The 23,551-nt window shown below is 41.1% G+C and overlaps 1 protein-coding gene across 5 annotated transcripts in view; it reads left to right on the plus strand.

Moving 5' to 3' along the window:
• The first annotated feature begins 9,719 nt into the window (after positions 1-9,719).
• The window catches only part of XYLB (xylulokinase), an 82,262-nt gene continuing 68,430 nt past the window's right edge, over positions 9,720-23,551 (plus strand). For 2 of the 5 annotated variants that reach the window (XR_013341327.1, XM_077789427.1), the window contains exons 1-8: positions 9,720-9,855; positions 12,433-12,515; positions 13,312-13,381; positions 15,182-15,262; positions 16,493-16,579; positions 17,705-17,833; positions 19,092-19,157; positions 22,005-22,077. Coding sequence is in view for 4 of the 5 variants with exons in the window: in XM_077789427.1 (XP_077645553.1) it covers positions 9,811-9,855; positions 12,433-12,515; positions 13,312-13,381; positions 15,182-15,262; positions 16,493-16,579; positions 17,705-17,833; positions 19,092-19,157; positions 22,005-22,077 (634 nt within the window). In the remaining variant the exon portion in view is untranslated. Of the gene's footprint in view, positions 9,856-10,841; positions 10,871-12,432; positions 12,516-13,311; positions 13,382-15,181; positions 15,263-16,492; positions 16,580-17,704; positions 17,834-19,091; positions 19,158-22,004; positions 22,078-23,551 lie in introns of those variants that run through there. The other 3 variants (XM_021555298.3, XM_021555296.3, XM_021555299.2) reach the window with 3 other exon arrangements.

The raw sequence follows: 23,551 nt of genomic DNA on the forward strand, positions 1-23,551 counted from the left end.
GCAGCTGGCTTATACATTGGGACAGGAGATTTAATTAACCTCATTACAGTTTGAGCTGGTATTCAATACAAACATTATTAATGGCCATAAACCTTTTTAAAATTCCAGTCACACTATTTGACTCTCTGACCTCCTGTAAAAGTGACTTGTGCAGCCTGCCTGTGTGTGGCAGGAGGAATTACTGGGATAGCATCCTTAATCCAGAAACACAGGGTCTGTCTTCAGAGATGTGAGCTTCACCTCTCATTAGAAGAGCATTTAACATGTAATGAGTTTGTATCTGATCGGAAATGATTATAAATTATTTGTGCTTCACCCTTCCCTCAGGATCACAGACAAGCCATCACACGTAGTCGTGTGAATGGTTTATACAGGTCAGTCCCCTCCCAGGCAGTTCCACGGGTAAGCAACAGAACCACAAAGCAGGTAAAGGAGCCAGATGGCCAGTGAGACAAAGGGAATGGTTCCAGGTGGTACAGCAGAGAGGAGGAACTGCAAACAGGATTAGCTCAGCCAATCCCATATACATTGCAGTTTGTTTGCTTCTCAGGGAAAACTTGTGAACAGAGTCTGCATAGAATTGTTAAGCCCAGAAGAAGCCTTTAAGATCAGCAAGTCAACCCAGCACCACCATGGTCACCATTAAACCATGTTCTCAGGTGCCATTCCCCAAGGGCTTTATAACTGTTTCCATGAAAAAATGTTCCTAAAATCTGATCTGAATCTGCCTGGTGCAATGTGAGGCCATTTCCTCTCATCCTGCCACTTGTTACCCAGGAGAAGAGACCAACCCCCACCTCACTATGACCTCCTGTCAGGAGCTGTAGAGAGTGAGAAGGTCCCCCCTGAGCCTCTTTTTGTCCAGACTGAGCCCCCACAGCTCCATCAGCTGCTCCTCATCAGACTTGTGCTTCAGGCCCATTCCCAGCTCAGTTGCTCTTCTCTGGACACACTCCAGCAATGTCTTTCTTGTCATGACAGGCCCAAAACTACACACAGGATTTGAGATGTGATTGAATCAGTCTGTGGTGGTGTGTATGGGTATGTGTGTGTGTGTTTGTGCAGGTAAACTTTGCCATCAAGGCATCTCTCTGTTTCTGTATATACACACACACACATATATATGCATGTGTGTGTGTTTTTTTGTGAATAATTTGCAACTAGGATATGATTAATAAAATAAATTGCAGCTCTAATCCCCATGACATCAGAAAGTACATGAGGCTAATTGTGACTTTGATGTGTAGTGAGCTGATGTAGCTAATCCTTGTTATGCCACTGGGACAAACTTGAAAACAGATTACCCACAGGTTCTCTTCTTACATCATAGTGGAACAATTTCCTTTTAGGTATTACCTGTTTAGGCATTCCTAATAAATAAAAATAACACAGTGGGCATGATCATACATGCACACCATGTGATTTCTTTGTAAATCAGTCAATCAGTCTATAAATCGAATTACCTGGAGCTCCAGAGCCCTGTACACTTTCCCAGTGTGCAGCAGGTGGCACTGTTGGAGAGGCATGACTGTGTTTGCCTGAGACCGACACCTTAGAGATCTCCATTTGGGTTGCTCTAGGTTGCAGAGGAGTATCAGCAGCCAAGCCATTTTCTAGCACTGGCACATGTATCTCTGAACAGCATTACAGGTTCTGAAAATTTATTGCCATGATTAGATTTGTGTCAAAACTTGTTCTTTTTTAATTGAACAAATTCCTGATCAAAACATCATCTGAGTGGTTTTCACTTGATTATCCACTGAAGTCTGAAGTGCCCTATTTCCCTTAAGTCTTTTCTTCCATCACAATGGAACCAATTCTTCATTTCCTTGAGGCAAAAAAAAAAAAAAAAAAAAAAAGAAAAGAGAATATTTCATAGTCCACAAGCTGTGTCTTTTAGAACCTGAAGTAGATGTTTACTGCCCTTGACCTTGGTTGCAAAATCTCATTTAAAAAGATGCCACTAATTTTATCTTCAACTAATTAATTTGTGTGTAGTAAATTAGTTTTTTATTAAAAATTGTTTGGAGGACCTTTTAGGAGTAATTGTTGATTTAAAGATAATTAAAAATGCTCATAATGGTTAACTGACTGAATGCACTTCCTGTAACACTGAGTTTTACTGCACACCTGAGACTAGAGGTATATTGTTCATGATATTCGTGTGCTGAATTATAGACATGTTCAGCACTGTTCATAGAGGTTAAAAAGGCAGAATACAAATGTCTGTAGATTTTAACTGGCACTGAGAAGGAAAATCAAAGTTACTGTGATAATCCCCTTTCTCTAGCTTTCTATAGTGCTTTTAAAATTTTTATTGAAGAGCAGTCTTGAAGTGTAAGAAAGTGAGTATTTTATTATAAGAAAATGTAACAGCACAAAGAAAGATAGAAACAAGATGGCTTCTATGATTTGGATTTCAGGCAGTATTAGTCAAATCAATAGTAATTGTTTACTTCTTAGTGAGATTTTTGATAAGAGCACACACATTTCTATTGTTTGAAAGCACAACCTTAGAGCATGCCCCAGCTATGGCGTGTTGTGAGTAGAGCACAGGACTTTCTGATGGTGCAAGATTATTTCTGGTGCCCTCTGTGTGTCCTTGCTAATGGGGTGAAGGATCCTATGATGGAAGTTTTCAAAATGATCTCGAGATGTTTTCTCCAATCTGATCTTTCCTGTGCTTTCAGAACTAAAGGGTTCAAGTATGGAAGGGACCAGCTGCCCTTCAGGCTCCTCTGAAGGTTTGGTGAGCTTGGGTTGCATGTAGTCCCTCTTCACATTTCCTTGTGAAAATACCCATTTTATTCCTTGTGTCTTTAGGTAAATATAATTAGGTAGTGTGTGTAGGTAGGCATATACCAAACATCTCTGATCCTGCACTCTGCCTGAGTCTATCTGAAGGCTTAAATCAAACACACCAAGTCAGCACTGAGGCTTTCATACCAAATATCTTGTGTTTTACATGCTTTTTGAGAAAGGTTGGACCAGCTGATCCTTGAGGTCCAGTCCAACCTGGTATCCTGTGATTCTATGATTTAGTACTCACTCATCTGGCTTTGCAGGAGTCAGGAAGTCAGGAGCTCAGTGCTATCCAGTGTCCTTTGCAGAACCACATTCTTTTTTTTTTTTTGTTTGCTTTTTTTTTGGGTTTTTTTGGTCTTTTTTTTTTCTTTTTGTAGATGGTAAAGTGGTCAAACAGAAGTTATTGTGTTGCTGCATGTCAAATTCAATGCTGCTCTTGAGGAGCTAAATGCAGCAGATGTTCTGTATGTATGGGCCTGACATAAGCAGCATTTAAAAACCTCTGTTCTTCTGTCTTGACTTGTTGAGGATTAAATCATATTCCTTTGGAGTTGCTACAAAAAGTAAATTAAAATGCTGAAATGTGCTTTGTTAGAAAGCTGCTCCCTCTGTTGGTCGTCTCGTTGGTAGGACTGGAATTCTAGGCAAACAACAATCCTCAAAAACTGAGGGTCAGGAATTGTTCATTTTTTAACTCTGCTATCCCTGCCCACCAAGAACTTCTGAAATTCCCTTTTAGAAGTGACAATGTACAGAGGAAAGTCTAAGAAGAAACTGAACATATTTACCAGTTAGAGATTTTAAATGAATTAACTTTTAACACCTTCCTTCACAGTTCCCCTGGCCTCCTTCTCTTCTGTACCAACTACTTTTCTGGCTGTTTCCTCTCCATGGAGCTATGAAGGCTACAGTTCTGGGAGGTGACAACGGCCTGTGATTATTTGTTCTCCCAGGAGACAAAACAGGCATATAGGAATTCTGTGGAAATTTCAAGCAGGGTCTAAAACAAATTGTATAAGCTATGTAACTTTCCCACCTAAAAGTCTGCCTTGATTTTTCCACTTAAAAATGACAGGATTTTGACTTACTCTTGATTGCAGGATTTTTGGTCCTTCCTGGATGGTGCTGAAAAGAGCAAGGTTTGTCCCTTATTAGTGTCCAGTTCAGGCATTGTTTGAGTAGGAATGAGTTTATCTTTGATTGCTTTTAATCAATAAGATGTACTTATCTGTAAGTGAAGTTTGATATGAATCAAGTACAGTGTGGAAGAACTGGTTAATGTGTTGTTAATGAAAATTTTATCTGGATGACACAATCTTGCTTCTGAGATGTTTGCTTTTGAGCACTAGAACACAAACCAGTTTGGTATTCATCTTCAAGAAACCCTGCTGGTGCATAAGGTAACTTTTATGAGCCTTGCAAATGGCTGTAGTTAGGGTAGTCCTCCAAAAAGAATGGTTAAGTACTGCTTCTATTGTGAGAATGAACGTGGACTTGAAGTCTATGCAGGGGAGGAAAGTATCCTAAAAGTAATTTGTTATTCAGAAGCATCCTTCACTTCCATGCAGAAATCTCATGAGGACTTTGTACTGCACTTCATAATCTCTGGTAGCCTAATTGAGTCAAGGAAATTACAACTGTAAAACTAGAGTATATAAACTAGAGTATATAAAACCAGATAAAATTCCACAGTGCCTGATTCAGTACCCACTGAAGTCAAAACATCTTCTACTGGTTTCAATAGAAGTGAAATTGGAGGATTTTATGTGCATGATCAAATAAAAGCTGCAAACAGACCAGTACCCATAAAACTGATGGTATAGTTGAGATTGTGTAGTTGAGCCATCATTTAAACTCTTTTCTTGTACTCATTATTTGTGTGCTTGTGTGTGCTTTTGTATGGATTCCTGCACCAATTCCTCATGAGTTCTCTGTAAAGGGCCTTAACTGGTTAATGCAGTACCACACCTGGCATATTGAATATGCACATGTCAAAAAATTAACTCAGCCAGTAAGTTTGTGGAATAATTACTATACTTAAATAATCTACATTTTTAGTCTCTATGCAACAACTGTGCTTTGGGCTTCCTCTTGTGGTACTCATTCACAGGGATTTCGCTGGATCTTTGTATGTGCCTTTATGGAATCCCAGGGTGGGTCAGGTTGGAAGGGAGCACAGTGGGTCACCTGGGCCAGCATCCCTGGGCAAGGGTTGTCCTAGGGCATGTTGCATTAAATTGTGTTCAGATGGTCCTGGAATGTCTCCAGTGAGGGAGAGTCCACAATTCCACAACCACTCTGGGCAGCCAGCACAGCATCAAAGTTCTTCTTCACACTCAAGTGTTCACAGCACAGTCAGTAAAAAAACCAGGCACCTCAATCCATTTAAACATCAAGTTCTTATTCCTACAGAGTGAAGATTTTTTTTTGGAGGTATGGACAAACATAATGGTTACCACAAGATCATTTGGAAAAATAACTTCAACAGATAAGCACATATTTAGGGAAAGAAAAACACTTTTGGTATTATAATGCCATCTCAAGAAAAAGAACAGAAACTTCATCTTTTAATTTATGGTACTGTGGTATTTTATATTTTCAGTACTGAGTTAAACATTGCTGGAGATTTTGTGATAAGAGTACTTACCATGCCGAGTAGAAAGGGAATGACCTTTAGGGCATTGCCATGGTTCAGATATTGTTCTAGCAGGTAGGTCAGTGCTCAGGCTGAGACTATTTCTTATTTTAAGGTGATGTGTTAATGTGTTACTGTTGTGTTACTTGGAGCTTAACATTGTAAACATCTCCTACCTCATTAGCAGCAGCGCGCCTGACCAAGGTTCCTTGGCAGAAAGGTTGGCTTGCATCTGACCCAGCTTACTATGTTTAATGTTTCTGAGGCTAATTAAAGAGCCACAAGATTTCTTACTGGGATAATTGTGCCAGCAGACTTAACAATGCCTGTACTAACAGGGGCTGCTGCAGTTTATTGCCTGTTTGTAACTTAAGTCTTTTTTTGCTGTCCCATTGCTTCTGCTGGGCCCACCTATGCAATGTAGAATACCTGCTTGGGGCTTAGAAACTCTTGGCTGCCTGCTACTTAAAATAACTAGTTAGGTGCCCAAAATCTGCTTCTGGGAGCAGGAGGATTGTTAGCTTTGTAGTTCCCCATGGGTTTCCTGTAGAGGTGTGAGTCCTTCCACATCCCATTAAATTATGTAGCTGGTATAAATCAGGTTAGCTGGACTGCTGTCAATACAGTCACCCTAATTTAGAGCAAAGGTCTGGTCTATCTGCTCTCTAGCTTGGCATGTCTCAGATGATGTGGTGATAATGAAGCCTGGAATTTAGGCTATCACTGTTTTCGAAGGAGTTCCTCTGTGCAAAGCTGAAGAGGGCTGTTAAATCTAAGTTCGCATCAGGGCACAGCTGAGATCAGAGGCAGGTTTTGGTACTGGAAGTGAGAATAAAAAGTGAAAAATCTCAGTATGTAGGAATGTGGAATACAGTTAATTTACATTTTGCAATGAATTGATACAAATGTGCAGTTGCAGTTAACTGACAGTGGGGTAAGAAAATATAGCTTTAATTGGCATCCTAGTTGTAACTTATCTAAACAGCCAGGGGCCTAGGAAAGCATGGAAGTATTGCTTCTCCATCAGGTCAGAAACTAGTTAATAGGAAAAGGGGAATAAACTTGCTTTTCCCTTTACTCTGCTCCACATGTCTTGAGTGATTAATCTGTGTTTTGCCTCAAGCTGTTAATCTGCAGTGGTGACATTTCAATTATAAACGGCATTTTGTCCATTCCCTCTGGAAATTCTGGATTTGTCAGTGCTAAAACCTCACCAGTACATGAATGCAACTTCACTGATAAATGCACAGCTAAACCTTCTTTGCTTTCAGGAAACATTTTTGGAGGCTGTGGCAGTATCTCTAAACATGAATTTGAGTCCAGAAAGAACAGCAGCAATACACATTTTCCATCCTTAAACAATAAATTTGAGACAACACTTGATGAAAAGATGGGCAACAGAGTAACTGGGTGAGGCATTGATGCTACAAACATCCTTCCTTTCCTTTGAGAAACATGAACAGTGTAAGTAGCAACAATAACATTCCCACTTTGTCCTTTGATGGAGTCTCCTCCTGACTTGTCTTGGCTCCTTATTCCTAATTAAGGAGATTGATAATACAAGGGAGGTTATTCCAGTCCCAGCTTTTCTGTACTGTTTAAGTCAAGTAATTTCTTGGGTTTTTTTTTTTTTTTGAGATTATTCTGACCTGATTGCTGAAGAATATAACTGATTCTTACATCCTCACTAGATGTTTTTTTTAATTTCTTTTTTTAAATTTTTTTATTTATAAACTCTGGTTCCCTTTCTATTAGCCAATACCTCCTTTAAAAAATTAAAATCTACTAATTTCTCCTTTTCAGAAGTCATTCATCCTTCTTACAGTCAGACTTACAGACTTCAGTTTCTTCTCATGTTTATCAAATCTTTTGAAAATTGCAGTGCTTCAAGCCCCAGCCTTTGTCATGGTTTACAGGGACTATGCAGCCAAAGAAAGGGCTGAACAAACCTGTCCTCTGTAGCTCACTAGCCACATTCTGCATTAATAAAAAACCCAGCCTCTGTGTGTTATTTGATCCTTTGTTTTCTGGTGTAAATTACACTGAGGAAACAGTTCTTGGTAACATTTCAAAAACATTATTTCCTTCACAGCCTCTGGTTAAGTGAGACCTTTCTTCAGGACAGGTTAATCCAGCATAAACTCTTCAGGGGCAGGCAAATTCCATCACTTCCTGGTGGCCATTGTTCTAAAGGTTGTTCTTTATAACAAAAACTAGAAATACTGAAAGTATAAACCTATGGGTGTTAAGGCTTTGAGAAATCACTGGATATATTTTTAAATGCTCAATCTGTGACAGAATTTCATAATATTTTAGAGTTAGAATCACAGACTGTTCTGAGCTGGAAGAAACCCACATACATCATCAAGTCCAGATTTAAGTGAATGGCCCATACAGGGATCAAAGCCACAACCTTGGCATTATTAGCACCATGCTCTGACCAGCTGAACTATCTCAAATTAAGTGTTTGTACTGTAAAAATATTTTAAGATCCTGGGCATGCAAAACCTATTTGACTTCATTAAAGCTCTGCTGAGATACTGCCTTGATTGCAGAATGGAAGTATTTTAAATGAGTCTTCTTTTGATTAAGGAATACCACTTTTCTTGTCACAGGCAGATAATGCAAAACCCTAAAACCTTCCCAGCCCTCCCAAGTGAAAAAAGGGAAACTAGAAAACAATAATTCAGCCAAACTAACAATAGTGGGTTTTAAAATGGAATGCTGTGTGTTTGTGTTGTTTAGAGTGTGATACCATAACAGGGTTCTGGGATAATAATTGCAGCAACAGGTTATTAAAATTTATGTAAATATTTGGGTCTGTGGCTTGAGGTTGCCTCATTTTGATTTGATTGTGGACCCTGGGTGGCTCCTGCATGGCAACTCTGGTGTTCTCTCACTGGCCTGGGTGCTGCCCCTGGGGATCCCTGTGTATGGGTCTGGTTATCAGTGCTCAGCTGTCCCATGTACCACCCTGGCACAGTGTGACCCACTGTGAAAAATACCAATCACTCAGTTTTAAAAATTTTAAAATTTTAACAATAATAAAATGATTATAATAATAATAATACAATTAGAGTAATAAAATTTAGAGTTAGGGCAATTACAAGACAATAAAAAGCAAAGAATTACGGACATCCGGATGCTCTCAGACACCAAGTCACAAAAAACATACCTTGTGAACAAAGGAATAATCTTAAAAGCAATAGCCTGTTGCAAATTCATATATCTCATACATTATGCATAAATTCCTTGCAAATTAAGAACTTTTCTGGTTTTTGTCAACTTCCTCCCCTTAATCCTGGTGGTTCCATAAAGACGGAACGAAGGTGGAAGAATGTTTGTCTTTTCTAATATGGAGGCAGTAGCTCTTCATGGGCCCCAAGTCACTGTCATCTCTGTGTGAAGAGCTTTTTGGTTATCTCATCTCTTGCTTGAGCTAGAAAATAATCCTACATCACAGGTTTCTATTACAAGATTATGTTGTAACCTAAAACTTTATTAAACACACTACATAAGAGAATTAATACAGCATAACTTTCTAACATTACCCATATAATATTCATTGTAACATTTGCGAAAAGCCAATCATAAAATATGCATTTTTCACACCCACCATCACATCATCCCACCATCCCATCATCCTGATCCCAAACCCCATAAGATTTGAACAAGGGTCTGTGCCAAACTTTGCAGGTGTTTTTTTTTTGGTTTCTAACCAGTAGCTGTAGCTGGATAGTTAGGATTAAGCAACTGCATTGTGAATTCCATATGCTTGGTTAATCTCTTGTTTTAAGGAAAAGGGAAGACGGTCCCCAGATGAATGTGCTGGACAAAAGCCACCAAGAGTGAATTCAGCAGAACTGAGGGCAATGTGATTGCAGCAGTAGGTAATCTCGACCAACTCATGGACCGCCTACTCAAAACGGACTCAAATGCGGGTATAAATCATGTAATTTGTAACCAATAAAAGCTGGCGCCTTTGTTATAATGTATAAACAGTGTAAAGTTTTGATGACCTGCGCGCCAGCCTTTTGTGGGTTACCCCCCAGCTCCCTGCTTTGCGCAATCTGGAATGAAGGAGCAGCATCACCTCGCCCCGGTGTGTGAATTGGGGCTGCACAGAGGGGAACGAGTCTGTGTTCGGGACAATCCCACCACGGCATCACCCCACCACGGCCTGGATCCACCACGCATCACCCCCCGAGCTCTGCCCGGCCGCTCCGTGCGAGGGATGGAGCGCTCGTCCCGCTGCCTGTCCCCGAGCACTCATTAACCGCGGTGCTGCCCGGGGAGGCCGGGCCAGCAGAGCCGCCCCCTTCCCGGTCCCTGCCCCGGCTCCCGGCTGAGGACCAGGGCCGTGCCGTGCCATGGCCGCTCCCTGCTACCTGGGCTGGGATTTCAGCACGCAGCAGGTACCGCGCCGCCTCCCCCGCCCCTGCCCTGCCCTCCCCTTCCTGCGGGCGCTGCCCTGGCCGCTGTGGGTGCTGCCCTGGCCGCTGTGGGGCTGCCCTGGCTGCTGTGGGGCTGCCCTGGCCGCTGTGGGTGCTGCCCTGGCCGCTGTGGCGCTGCCCTAGCCGCTGTGGGGCTGCCCTGGCCGCTGTGGGGCTGCCCTGGCCGCTGTGGGGCTTCCCTGGCCGCTGTGGGGCTGCCCTGGCCGCTGTGGGTGCTGCCCTGGCCGCTGTGGCGCTGCCCTAGCCGCTGTGGGGCTGCCCTGGCCGCTGTGGGGCTGCCCTGGCCGCTGTGGGGCTGCCCTGGCCGCTGTGGGGCTGCCCTGGCCGCTGTGGGTGCTGCCCTGGCCGCTGTGGGGCTGCCCTGGCCGCTGTGGGTGCTGCCCTGGCCGCTGTGGGTGCTGCCCGCTGCGGGGCTGCGCTGCCCGGCACGGCTCCGAAGGCGGGCCCGGGCTGCGGGCAGCGGGGGCTGCCCCGGAGGGATGCGGGGGATGAACTCGGCGCTCCCCGCCGCCACCGCGGCTGCCGAGCAAGCTCGGGGCCAGGCCTTCCCTGTCTCGCCGCTTCCGTCCCCTCCCCGCGCCTTCCGTCCCCGCTCTCCGCCTTCCCCCGGCGGGTTTGGTTTGCCGTGCGGGGCTGCTCGCGGTCCCCGGGCCCGCCGGGGCTCCCTGCCCGGGGCTCGCACCCGCTGCAGCCCGACACGGCTGACGCCAAATTATTCACGGAATCACACAATCCTTAGGGCTGGATTGCCCGGAGAGGTTGTGGAGTCTCCGTCACTGGAGGCAGTCACACAGATGTCTACACAGAATCATGTGCTTAAGGACGAATTTCCTAAAGCAGGGAGGTTGGACCGGATGATCCGCTACGGTCCCTCTAACCTGACCGATTCTGTGAGTGTGTGGAAGGGACCTCTGGAGATCATCCAGTTCAAACCTCCTGCCAAGATAGGGTCACCTGGACACAGGAATGTATCCAGGTGGGTTTGAAATGTTTCCAGAGAAGGGAGAATCCATGTCCTCCCTGAGCATCCTGTTCCAGTCTCAGCCACAGTCAATGTAACAAAGTTCTTCCTCATTTTGAAGCAGAACTTCCTGTGTTTTAGCTTATGGCTGTAATAATTCTGAGTGACTTTTGTGTTTTAAGATGTCTATGGCCTGCACACAGTGCATGTACCTGGTTGTTCTCATATCCCCTTCACCTTCATCCCTTTCTGTTTGCCCCATCTGGAGCAGTAGGCTGTATGTCCAAATGTGTCCTGTTTCCCCATCCTGCTAGGGATGGGTTAAATCCTGGAGGAGTGCTGTGGTCCTTCTTTATATGCAGGCTGCATATAGACCCCCCTACCTGCTCCTGTAGGAGCTGGGATTTGCACCCAAACCTGGCTTCCCTGTGTCTTTGTGTGAATCAAAACTCTGAACCTGGATGTTCAGGTTTATGCTTGAAATTCTACTTTGTCGGCACGGCCGGGTATTGCTCCACTGCAAATAGAAACTCTGCCCAAGTTGTGCAGAGGCCTGAACATGTTAAAAATAGGTGTTCGAGCATAAATCACCATTATGGTTGTGCTGAAGTTTGGGAGCTTGAAAAGACACATCCAGGTTAGGTTGATCAAGTGTTTTTAAGGGACAAGCTGCAAGCAGAGAGCCAATTAAGCTGCAGTGGGTCAGAGCCATTTTTAAGCTAGTGCAGGTTGGTAATGAGTTGTGCCAGGGCATAGATAATGGCTCTACACTACTATGGTAAAAATGGGGATGGCCTTGTTATTTGAATGCAGCTCCTTGAGATGACAATCTTTGCAGGTTTTTTAAAAAATCAGTTCCTTTAGCAGCAGTTTGCACTCTCCCCCTGATTGAAATAGGCACAGAATGTGAGCTTCCTTCTTGCTTTTCTTCTCAGCTCTTACTGTCTTTCTTCAGAACTAGGTGAACTTGAGTGAAGATAGATGAGGAAAGGTTGTGGTACCCTTCTAATTTGTGCTTACAAGAAGGCTCAGCTTTATGGAGTTGGGGATGTTGCTTTCTGTTACAGTAGCTCAAAATACACTTATGTAATGGGCAGAGTTAAATTTGCTCATCATCTGGAGAGCAGGAAAGGTGTTCAAGGTACCCTAGAGGGTCTGTGAGGTTCCTTGGTAAGATGAGGCAAAAAAAAGTAGGTGACATAAAAAGAAGGGATATGACATCTTTAAGATACTGTATTCTTTGGAGGAATTGGCAAAACTGGCTACTGTGATGCAAGCTATGAACCTGGTAACATGTTTACTGTTCTTTAGCACATGCCTGTAGCCCCATCTTGTGCATTACAGGAGAAAGAAAATACAAACAAACAAACCCACATGTTGCTGAATAGGTAACAGTTTAGAAATTCACATAATAACTTGTCTAAAGTAAAATTATGCCCTACATTCAGTGAGTTGTATGGATTGGGGTGATTTTTTTTTTTTCATTTTATCTGTGGGAATGAAATTATTATAAATGAGTTGTCAGTGCTATTCAATTATTGCTAGATTTTGTTAACTTCCTGTTTTATATCTTCTAGTTGAAAGTCATTGCTATTGATGAACAGCTGAGGGTCATTTATGAGGATAATGTTCATTTTGATAAGGACCTTCCGGAATTTAAGTAAGGCTTTTTCTATTTTATATTTTATTTGGATAATGTAATTTAAAGCTTTGGAGATTGGGGTGAGGGAGCTGTTGCCCTATTTGGTCTCACTGATATTTATGGAGGCATAGAAAAAATCATGCCATGTTCATGTTTTCCACTCTGCAAGGGTAGTATAAAGAAATTAAGAAATATACCCCAAAATATTACCTATAAATAGGTAATAGGTAACCTATAAATAAAACATACTTTTTCTTTTGGAACTTTAGACTTGTGGACATGATGGGGTGGGATGCTCTCAGAACAGCATGTAAATTACATGAGGAGAACATCTAAAAGGCATTTGGAGATAAATTCAGTTGTTAAGATGTAGGATGACAGTATTTGCTTAAACAATAGACTAGAATTGACAAGTGTCATCCTCCAGTCACAAGTTTCAGTAAAACACATTTATTTACTTGATGGTTTAATAGCAGAATTGAACTTCATATTTGAGGTTTAAATCACTAATTGTTACAGAAATAATTATGAATCACATGCAGCCAATGAGCAATATCAGCAATGGATTCTATCACAGATCTTACTTCAGGATCAGGGCCTTTCCTTGAAAAGCACTTCTTTTACAGTTGTGTCAAATATGTCATTTCCTAGGAGTTGGCTTTTACTTTTTCATGTCTCAAACTCCAATCCTAGCTCTTAAGATAAAAGCATTGTAAATTCTCTTTAGTCATTAATAAACTTGAAGAACTCTTCTTGGCAGAGAAAAAAAAAAAAATTACTGAATTTACCAAGAGAAAATCCTGTTTTTCTCTAGGACTCAAGGTGGAGTCTACATTCACAGTGACAGACTGACAGTCACTTCACCAGTGCTTATGTGGGTCAAGGTATGAACAAACTTTTTTATGGATCAACTTTTTCCTTGCTGTTACAGAAATGAAAATTTATTGTGAGCAATAGTGGAACCCATCACTCAAATCAACATAGTCCTTTTTCTTACATTCTGTTTCTTTGAAGTGTTGTTCTGTGTCTTTGGTATGCAAATAGTAATGCTATCAACAAACATAGTAGAACATTGCTATCATTTTGATGGTTTTTTTTTTTTGTTTGTTTCTTCACATTCTACTATTACAGCATTCTGGGTGTGAGAAATTCCTTCCTGACTTTCCTTCATTTGAAAAAATGACTCTTTTTTTCCCCCTCTCATACACAAATGGGGCAGCTGTCACTTTGCCTTGTTTAAATCTGTTTTTGTAGCACCCAAGTGACTTAAACTATTTCATTTACAATAAGCTCTGCTTACCAATTGATGTTGCAACTGGTAAGTGGTGAAAGGGCAATTTATTCACTGGTTCCCAGTAACTTTGACTGATGTTTATTTTGAAGTACAGCATATTTTTTTTTTCCTTTTTTAAAATAAGGCCTTTCTTACTTCTGTGCAGATTCTGCAATACTTAGATGTAGGCACACAGTTTGTGGTGATTGGGGTGGGGCTGTAGCTGAGCCTCATCCCCAGTGGGCTCAGCTGTGAGCAGCAGGTGAGCAGCACTGACAGCAATGAGCCAGGGAGTGCCCAGGAGCACTGAGCAAGCACCAAAGGGAACAGAGAGCACTCAGGGGCACTGCATCAACATGAGGGGATAAAAGGTTGGGCTAAAGAACAAGAAGGGTAGATGCTTGCAGCCTTCTGAAGTGGGAGGATGTTATGCTGTATAGGCAGACATCTGAAGCCTTTTGTTGAGTAAGGTGTTGTTGTGTATGGACAAATGCTTAAAGCCTTCTGAAATTCTGTGGTGATGCTCTCTGTGTGTCGTGGCCATCTCAGCTGTGGCATAAGCTGTGACACTTATGTGGTACTCTGTAAATTTTTCTTATTAGAGATACTTGGCTAGTTAAAATATTAGAAAGGTCACAAAACCCCCCTGATGATCCCTAGTAGCTGACAAAGGTTTGGTAAATTTGCTTGCAGTTGGTTTTTGAACCATAATGAAGAGGCACTGTTGTAATTATTAAATTGATAAAATGACTATGTAGGTATATATGATGTTCCTTTGGAAGCCTTGCAGTGGTCCAATTTATCAAGAGAGTTTGGGAAATGCTGATCTAAATTAAACTACTTATGGCTAGATTAATTTTTGGTTTTAAACTTCAGGAAAATATGTCAAGAACAAAATTTACCTAGATGCTTGAAATGCTAAAATCACTTGAATTATCCTTTGTTAAAGAATCTGTGATTTTATTGACATTGGGGACAATGGTATTGTGGTTACCTAAATGTCTTGTAGGATGGGCTGTAGGGTATGCACTATTAAGATTTCATAGATTTTCAAAAGTAAGACCAGACAAGATAATGTTGCTTTGTGTCTAGCACTCTTAAAGTGCTTTTTAATGAACAGGAATTCTTTAATTTTTGCCTCTTACTTAGAATTCAAAGAACAGATCTTTGTGATTCAGCTGCTTTAAAGATCTTATTTTTCCCCTGTGTGACTCAACTTTTCTTTTATGGACTCTCACTTAATAAATTAATTTATACAGATTTTTGAAAAGTCCATAGTCATTAACTAATTTTTCATTATCTGCCAATGAACTCTTATCAGTGATGACATAAATTTACTGTTTAATTCCAGATTGTGAGTATGCATAATTTCATAGCTCGTTACTGTCATTCCTGATTCTGTTTGTTGTAGGCTCTGGATGTGATCTTGGAAAAGATGAAGTCTTCGGGCTTTAACTTCTCTCAAGTCAGAGCTATGTCTGGTGCTGGCCAGGTTAGTTTATACAAAAAAAGTTCAGCTTTACTGTGTTTCTTTGATGGAGTTGAAGGTGGAGTGATAAATTTAAACAATTGAATGGCAGAAGATTGTAATGGCATAAAATAAGATCTGCATAAGCATCCACAGACATTCTTTGGAGGGAGTGGACACCTGAAGCATGCAGAGCAATCACCAGGAGATGGTGGGAGTGGAGGATGAGGTTTGCAGTGCAGTTGTTTAGATAGCATAGTGCAGAACTGTTTGGCTTTACAGTGTTTTAATTCTGTTCATTTTGAATTTCAGCAGATCCAGGTACTTGTGGAAAATGGCATAGGATAAACAGCAATGAGCACAGTTTGCTAAAAGCACAGTAACATCCCACTGAGCAGTTTTTTGTTGGTTTGGACAGGGATCTGCACAGAAACAACAAAACCCAAATAATGCAAAAATGACAAAAATGCTGCTGTGGTTTAGCCTGTAGTGCATAATGCCTTTTTTGTTTAAATTTATAAAACCCACCCTCACAGTTAGTCAGTTAGCCAGTCTCCTCCTAGTATTCTAATGAATCAGCAGAGGCTTTTATAACTTTCACAGATGATATTCAGGGTGAGGACAGCACCAAAGCAATAGCTAATTCTGACATGCAAGGTTTAGGTTATTCATCTTGATGTATCTGGGACTAATTAATCAAAACCCTTGCTTTCATCTCCATCTTTCATTGATTGCAGTTGAAAGTCTGAGCAAAGTGTCTGAAAATCAGAGCTGGTATCAAGGCTCTCTTATGAATTCTTCAGTGGAGCACAAGTTGGGGGACTGCCAAGTAACTCCACCTCACTCAAGTTAAAAAAAGGGAGTGAATTCCAGACTGCCCATATGCCTCTTATTTTGCCCCCTCCAGCAAGGGGGACAGACTTGTAACTGATGGATCAGGGGGCTGTGCTGAAATAGCACAGAACTATATCTTGATTGTGGAGCCCTGGCTACAGCTCAAAGAGCTCTCAAATAAGTATTTAATGCTATTAGCAATACAATAATTGTCCCCACTAGGAAATTCTTGAATTCAAAATAATGCTCTGATTTGCTCTGTCTTGAATAAGAAATTTTTTATGAGACCCTTGATTTAAAATGGACCATTTTTGGTCCTAGTTTGGAGTGAGTTCTTTTGTTCCTTAGAATGTAAGATCAGGATATGAAATTTGAAGTTTGGGAGGGCATCTCCAACTCCTGTTTCTATATTTCTTACAGCAACATGGGAGTGTGTACTGGAAAAAAGGAAGCATCCAGATTTTAAAGGATGCATCATCTGAACTTCCTTTACATCAATTACTAAAGGTAAGGTGTACAAAAGCTCTGAAGGGAGGGCCACGCTATCCTTTTTCTGGTCCTTACACATTGTTCTTCATCCTCTTTTTTGGCTGGGTTGCAGGCTCCTGCAGCATAAATGAAATGTAGTAGTTATTCCTTCTGTTGCAGGACTTTTGACATTTCATTTTCTCCTGAGTGATAGTGTGTTCTGCTTTAAAAGCTTACAGGTGCCAGCAGGTGTCCCAGAATCTTTCTGTGTCAGAGTAACAGCCTCTTTGTTCTTCTAGAAAATGTAATATTTTTGTAAGCAATCTGTAAATATTTTGGTTTTAATATATTTATAGTAACAAAAAACTGTGGTGAAAAGGACTGCTGTACCTGAGTTTTCTTGCAGGATGGGCAAGTGATTTCATAAGAAAATATATCTATTTAAAAAGACCAGTTTATACTTTTCTCCAAAAGGATGTAAGTATAATGTGTGGACTTAAAATCCTAAACAAGTACCTTGTTGGTACAACATTTTGTATGTGTGTGATTGGTGAGCTTTGAACACAGACTTGACAAGCTTTTATTTAGAAATAAAAATCGGGAGGACTCAGCTTTCCTCTGAAAGATCCTTTTTCCCTTACTTCAGTCTCAGACAGGACAGATATATGTTGAAAGGAGGGACTTTTGTGTTAAATGTGCTACATCATTAGTTTTGTAACTGTCTCATCTGTGCAAAACTCATGGAAATGGCATTAAAATGCTGGACTAAATGGTGTAAAACCACAGTTGTAGTTCCAGGTGGTTATGGCATATATTAAGGAGAAATGTGTTAGCAGAGCTGTGGGAAGATAATCTGATGGTTTGCTGAGGGGTTCTAAAAGGGGCTGAGGTTTTGGCTACCAGAGGATGTGCTGCAGGGTCTGTGAAGTGACAGCAGAAAAAAGAATGTTGCTTCCCTCTGATGCAAAGTTTGGGTTGAACTTTTCATCACTGGCCAACCTTCTACCCAATATCTGCTTTCTGTAATTGCTGAGAGAAGGGCAGAAGGCATGTCAGAGAACTGAGCTGTGAGCTGATACATACAGCTGCTGTATTTTTATTACTCCAGCAGGGACTTACTTGTCAGAGATCAGACTTGCTAATAAAGGGTGTTCTTCATTACAGGGCTGCTTTGCAGTCAGTAACAGTCCCATCTGGATGGATTCCAGCACAGCCTCCCAGTGCAGAGCATTGGAGAAAGCCCTGGGGGGAGCCCAGCACCTGGCCAGTGTCACTGGCTCCCGGGCATATGAGGTAAGGAATGGAAGGGGAGGAAGTTCCCAGCAGAATCCTGTGCTGGAAACAATTCTGTCATCCCAGGGAGCTGCAGCAGGTAACCACCAGCCATTAACTAGGACAGACAGAGCTTTTGAAGAAACTCCAACCATACTGTGCTTTGCATTAGTGTCACAAAGGAAGATATGGAAATTTTACAGTGAAATGAATCAAACACTGGGAATTTTGCTGCAGGAGGCAGTTGGAGCATTTGGCCAGTGGTTCCCAAATACAGTGTTGGGTGGCCATGCTTAAAGTCTCAGAGCCTGGTTGTCCCTGGGATCATCCTGTGTGGCCACATTTCTATTGGGATGGAAACCCAATTTGTGTTACAGGCTTGTTTAGGGTAAATCCATCTAGCTATTTGTGAATCATGCTCTAGGTTTTTTCTGCAATTAAAAGATTGGCCTTTTAATATTCCCTGGAGGCTGACAAGCAGCTGTTGACCTAAGAGAAGTGTTTCAGAGGCTTGGGACTCTGTCAGAGATATGCTGTCACTTGTCTCCTCTTCCTGACTCTTCCCTCCTTGTAAGTGTGACAGTGAGTTATGGAGTGGGAGCAGATCTGCCCTCCAGGCACCTCAGCACCTGGCTACTCACACTCTTGGTTCAACAGAATAAGGCTTCAACCTCCCAAACTGATTCTGTTTCTGAATCATCATGCAAGCTTTATGGTCAGTGTTGAAATCAGACTCTGCATACCACTAACAGTTTATTTTTCACTTGCTAAATGTTAAGGTTTCAGTGTTAGGTTTTTTTATCTGACATAATACAAGGATGAAAAATAAATATTCTCACAGCTGTTTTTAGCCTGTGCTGGAGATTCTGCTTTGAGTGTGGAACTTCCTGCTTTAATTTCAATTCACCTGCCTCACAGGCAGGTACATAGATTGTGTAGCTTAAACCTTTTCAAGGATTTGAAGGCACCATTTGAAATGTGCTGGTTCCTGTGCACAGAATAAGTGTGATTCATTCCATTGAACTGTCATTTCTGAAATGTAAATTATGGATAGTAATTCTTTTCCACATGCCTTTTTTTCAAAAGGTGAACAAAATTCTCATAATGAGACTATGTGTTATCCCTGTTTAGTGCAGATTGCCTGCTGTGCACTGACTTTCATCATGCATCAGGCAAATTAAATATCCAAAGTGCAATGTTCTGAACTCATTACACAGAGTTAATGATTATTGACTCCATTTAGGGTTTGTGTTTCTAAGCATTTGCATTTCTTTCTCAGCGTTTTACAGGAAACCAGATAGCAAAGATTTACAGCCAGAATCCTGAGGTCTACAAGCAAACTGAGGTTGGCTTAACTTCAATTTCCCTTATTGGAAAACATGGTTGAAAATCTTTTAAGATTTATTTTGTGCAGATGTTTTTACAGACCTTTTTGCTAAAGATTATTCTGATTCTTGTGTTTGAATTTAAGATGAAAATTGAAATTTTTTTTTTTTAGTTTTGTTAAATTATTAGTGGTTAGGCAGATAAAAATCAGACATCAGTTCTACTTTAAGTGTTATTTCTCAAGCTGTTGAATAGAGCTTTAAACTGAAGTTGTTGGGGGAGGAGAACCCCAATCCATCCCACTCCTATCAGGCTGGTGCCAGGAGATACCCAGAGTCTGGAGAGGGATGGCAGAGGAGCACCTGAAGGACAGCAGCAGCCAGTAAAGTCACTTTCATTAGTGGCACAGAGAATAAACAGGACTTTAGAGGGTTATGATCCTCTTGGCATCATGGAGACATGGTGGGATGCCTGCTGGAGTGTTGGAATGGAAGGATACAGGTTCTCCTAAACTGGTTCTTATTCAAGGATCACTTCCTCCAAGCTCTGAAGAGATGCACCCCAACTATGATTAAGTCAGGTAAAAACATTGGGAGGCCTGTGTGGATGAACAAATTGCTCCTGGACAAACTCAAACACAAGAAGGAAACCTCCAGAAGGTGGAAGTAAAGGCAGTAGCCTGGCAGGAATGCAGAGAGGCTCTCTGAGCAGTTAGGGATCAGGTAAAGGTAAAATCCTGACAAAATTAAATCTGGCCAGGGACATCAAGGGCAACAAGAAAAGTGTTTATAGCTATGTTGGTGATAAAAGGAAGATTTTGAAAACTGTAGGCTCTCTCCAAAGGAAGTGGGAGACCTGGTTACCCAGGCTGTGAAGAAGGCCGGGTACTCAAGGACTTTTCTGCCTTGACTTTCAATGGCAAGAGTTCCAGCCACATCAACTGAGTCACAGCAGGCAAAGGCAGGGACTGGGGTGATGAAGAACCACCCAGTGTAGGAGAAGATTGAGTTCAAGACCATCCAAGGAACAGGAAGCTGCACAAGGACCTGATGAAATACTTTCATAGGTCCTGAGGGAACTGGTGGATGAAGTGGCTAAGCCACCATTTATCATATTTGAGAAGTTGTGACAGTCTGGTGAAGTTCCTATTGGCTGGAAAAGGAGAAACATAGACCCCATTTTTATAAAGGGGAGTAAGGAAGACCAGGCTTTCCATTACTTCAGTTCTTGGTAACACTAAATGTTTTGTTTTTTTTTAAATCTCACCCTTGTATGAAGCAGTTAATTTAATGAGAAAGTGAATTGCAGTGTTGACTCTGTGTTTTGTTGAAGAATGCTTAATTTTTAATTATTCTCCCTTGTTTTAGTTTCTTTTTTTTTATTTATTTTATTCTCATTGTAACTAGTGAGGTATGAGTTGAAACAGAACACTGATATGGTCTGGTCATAAGCTTGAGACTAAATTTAGAGAAGGATATGTTACTGGGGGGAAGTGGGGCTGAGAACTGGTTAAACCAATTTCAGACTTTGAGGGCTGTTTGAACTGATGGCAACTTTTAGCAATAAAGCTTATGCAAGATGCATTCAAGCACAAAACATCTCTGCCAGAGCTGCTCCTGGGGACCCTCAAGGAGCACTTAACAGCTTGGCAGTCTCAATGACACGTGGAAGGTGGATGTTTTTGCTTCTGTAGGTCAGCTTGCTAAACTGGCTGGCTGATTCACAGTTTAACTTCATCCTTTTTTTCCTTCCATTTCAGGCAGCTAGTGCCCACTGGGGCAGCACAGAAGGTAGGCCTTTGTTATCCGAGCACAATGTGATGTATTCTTGGGGAGAGATGCACAAAGAGCAAGTGCATCATTAAATTTCCTGGCCATTACAACCACCTCTTAGATCTCTGGCTATAGGCTGCTCTTGAATGCTGTGAAGCAGTGGTTTTGTGATCATTAATAAAAACCTGCCATTTCTGCCTCACTCCACCAGTAGAGGTTTGATTCTGTTTAGTTATTGGGTGACAGCCACATTTCTTCTGAGTGAATCACAGCACAGAATGAGGAATTTGTCTGCTTTTGTGCCAGCTTCTTGGGATCAGGCAATACTTGATCATGCAGAAAGCCTGCTGGTGGCTGGTTAACCTGCTAGCTCACAGAGGAGGAAGGTTCCTGGTGGATCAGTGTCCTGTGTCATATAGGGCATTTTTTGGCCAGCCCTACAGCTGGATTTCGTGCAGCTGGAGCATGCCCTGAGGCAGAGCTGCAGGCAGGGGCTCAGTTCAAAGCTGATTTTTACCAGCTCCTGGGAGTAACTCCTGGGAGGTCTGGGGTCTCAGCTGGAAGGAAGGCAGAGGGTCGTGCACGGGTGCTAAAGGTGCTCATAGAACATTGCCAGAGCTTCTAAAACTTTACAGACCTGTGCTGTAGGTAGGGCAGAGCAGGGTCCTGAGCATTTCCCCTGTCATAACAAGCAGCTGTTTTTGTGTTTTTTTTTGGGGGTTTTTTTGGTGTTTTTTTTTTTTTTTTTTGTGGTTTTTATCTTTGTTTTTCTTCGAAAACGAGGTTCTGTAATAGACTGAAGTTGTGGATTCATGCTAACACAGTATGATAACATACAAGGTGTGTTTTGCATGTTTCAGAAGGCAGAGCTATTAACAACTTTTATCATGGGGTTACTTTCAGATTGATATGTGCTGTATTACTGTGATGGTCAGAACTGAATAATCCTTCTAGATGTATTTTTGTGTGCTTTCTGGGCCTAACCTTAGGCATCTATTAACATTTGCTTCTTCCAATTATTTTATTTGCTTTCCAATTACTTTCTTTGAAGTGAATACTGATGTGACTCACTATTTCTCACTTCTTTTTTTCAGAGAATCTCTTTGGTCAGTAGCTTTGCAGCTTCCCTTTTCCTAGGAGCTTATGCACCCATTGATTACAGTGATGGTAAGTGTGGGCTTTATTCATAGTAACAGTTTAACAAGGAAATTTTCCTTCCCATCTCCACATTACATAGATGGAGGACAAGGTGTCTGATATTTGTTTTCAATCTTTAAATTTTAATGACAAGTATATTAGATTTTGAAGCTACGTTATGCCTTTCAGTTTGTTATGCTTATCTCTCCTCATTGTACTGATTCTCACTTCTATCAAATTGATCCACAGAAAAGATTCTTAAATGTAATTTTTTTCATTATTTTGTGATGCATAAAGGAGTGGTGAAAGATCCTCTAGAGGCATCAGAAAGTTGTGGAATCTTAAACTAAACTTCAGAGTTCTGGTATTTGCTCTTTGGTTTAGCTCAGAGGTGCACAGGATGTGAACATGATGTATATTCTGATGATTTCTTCCCCACCTAACTGGAGTATGGCTCTAGAAGAGAAGTATATTTTCAAAATGAACCAGGGAAAAAAGCATAAATAAAGCTAAATGTACTAAACCCAGTTAAAAAAGGAAATCTTCCATATCTCTTCATTCATCATAACAAAGACAAAAAAGTGACAAGAATACTGTCTCTCTTTTTTGATGTGTGTTATCTCAGTTATCCAGCTTTTAAATGGCAATTTAAAATGGCAATCACAAAGGAAAGCATTTTCCTGGGAGCTCTGCTGTTATTTCTAAAAAGCATTTCTGATTTCTGCTCTGAAACTAAGAGGATATATTTCAGAGCTGAAGGGTTATATAACAAGGCTCTCTACAGAATTTTTGCATTATAGAGACATGGTTGACACCCATGTGTTAAGACCAATTCATTTTTTTCTCCTTTGTTATTCCATCAAATCTTACAGGAAAAGACAAGACACCTCAATTTTAGATAATGGACAACTTACTTGCTATCAGAGCTTCCAGTTATACTTGAGACCTCAGAAATGGCAAAGCAATCCATGCTTATTTCATATCACTTGTGAGATTATAATATCTGTTTTCTGGTTCTGTCCTTTTAGCCAAAATTTACAGTTGAGTTACGTTTTTGTGTATTATTTGCAACAATAACTTCTTGGAGGTCTGCACTTTGTTCCTCAGCAGGTCCAAATACTGAGCATTTGGGCTGTTCAGCCACTTACTGTATTTCAAAGAAAGATAGCGAGATATTTAGGTGCTTTTTCTGATAAAGAAACATATTGGTTTTTATTTTTCAATGAGAGTGGAGTGTTAATTTTAATTCTAATGTTTAAAACTATAAGCACTAAAAATATTTCATGTTTGGGTATTTTTATTTTTTGGTAATATTGCTTTACCTTTTCTGCTTGGAAGCAAGTGGAGGAAAGCCATGCTTCTCCAATTCCAGAACATGAAAAATTGGAAAACAAAATATCTTAAAGTTAAAAAAAAAAATATAATTTCCTTAATTGGAAAATTTTCTTAGGCAATCACATTTTTCAAACAGCTCCAGGAGAGCCTGTTACACCTGTGGGTATTT

This window comes from Lonchura striata, chromosome 1 (assembly GCF_046129695.1).
Source record: "Lonchura striata isolate bLonStr1 chromosome 1, bLonStr1.mat, whole genome shotgun sequence".
Classification (NCBI taxonomy): domain Eukaryota; kingdom Metazoa; phylum Chordata; class Aves; order Passeriformes; family Estrildidae; genus Lonchura; species Lonchura striata.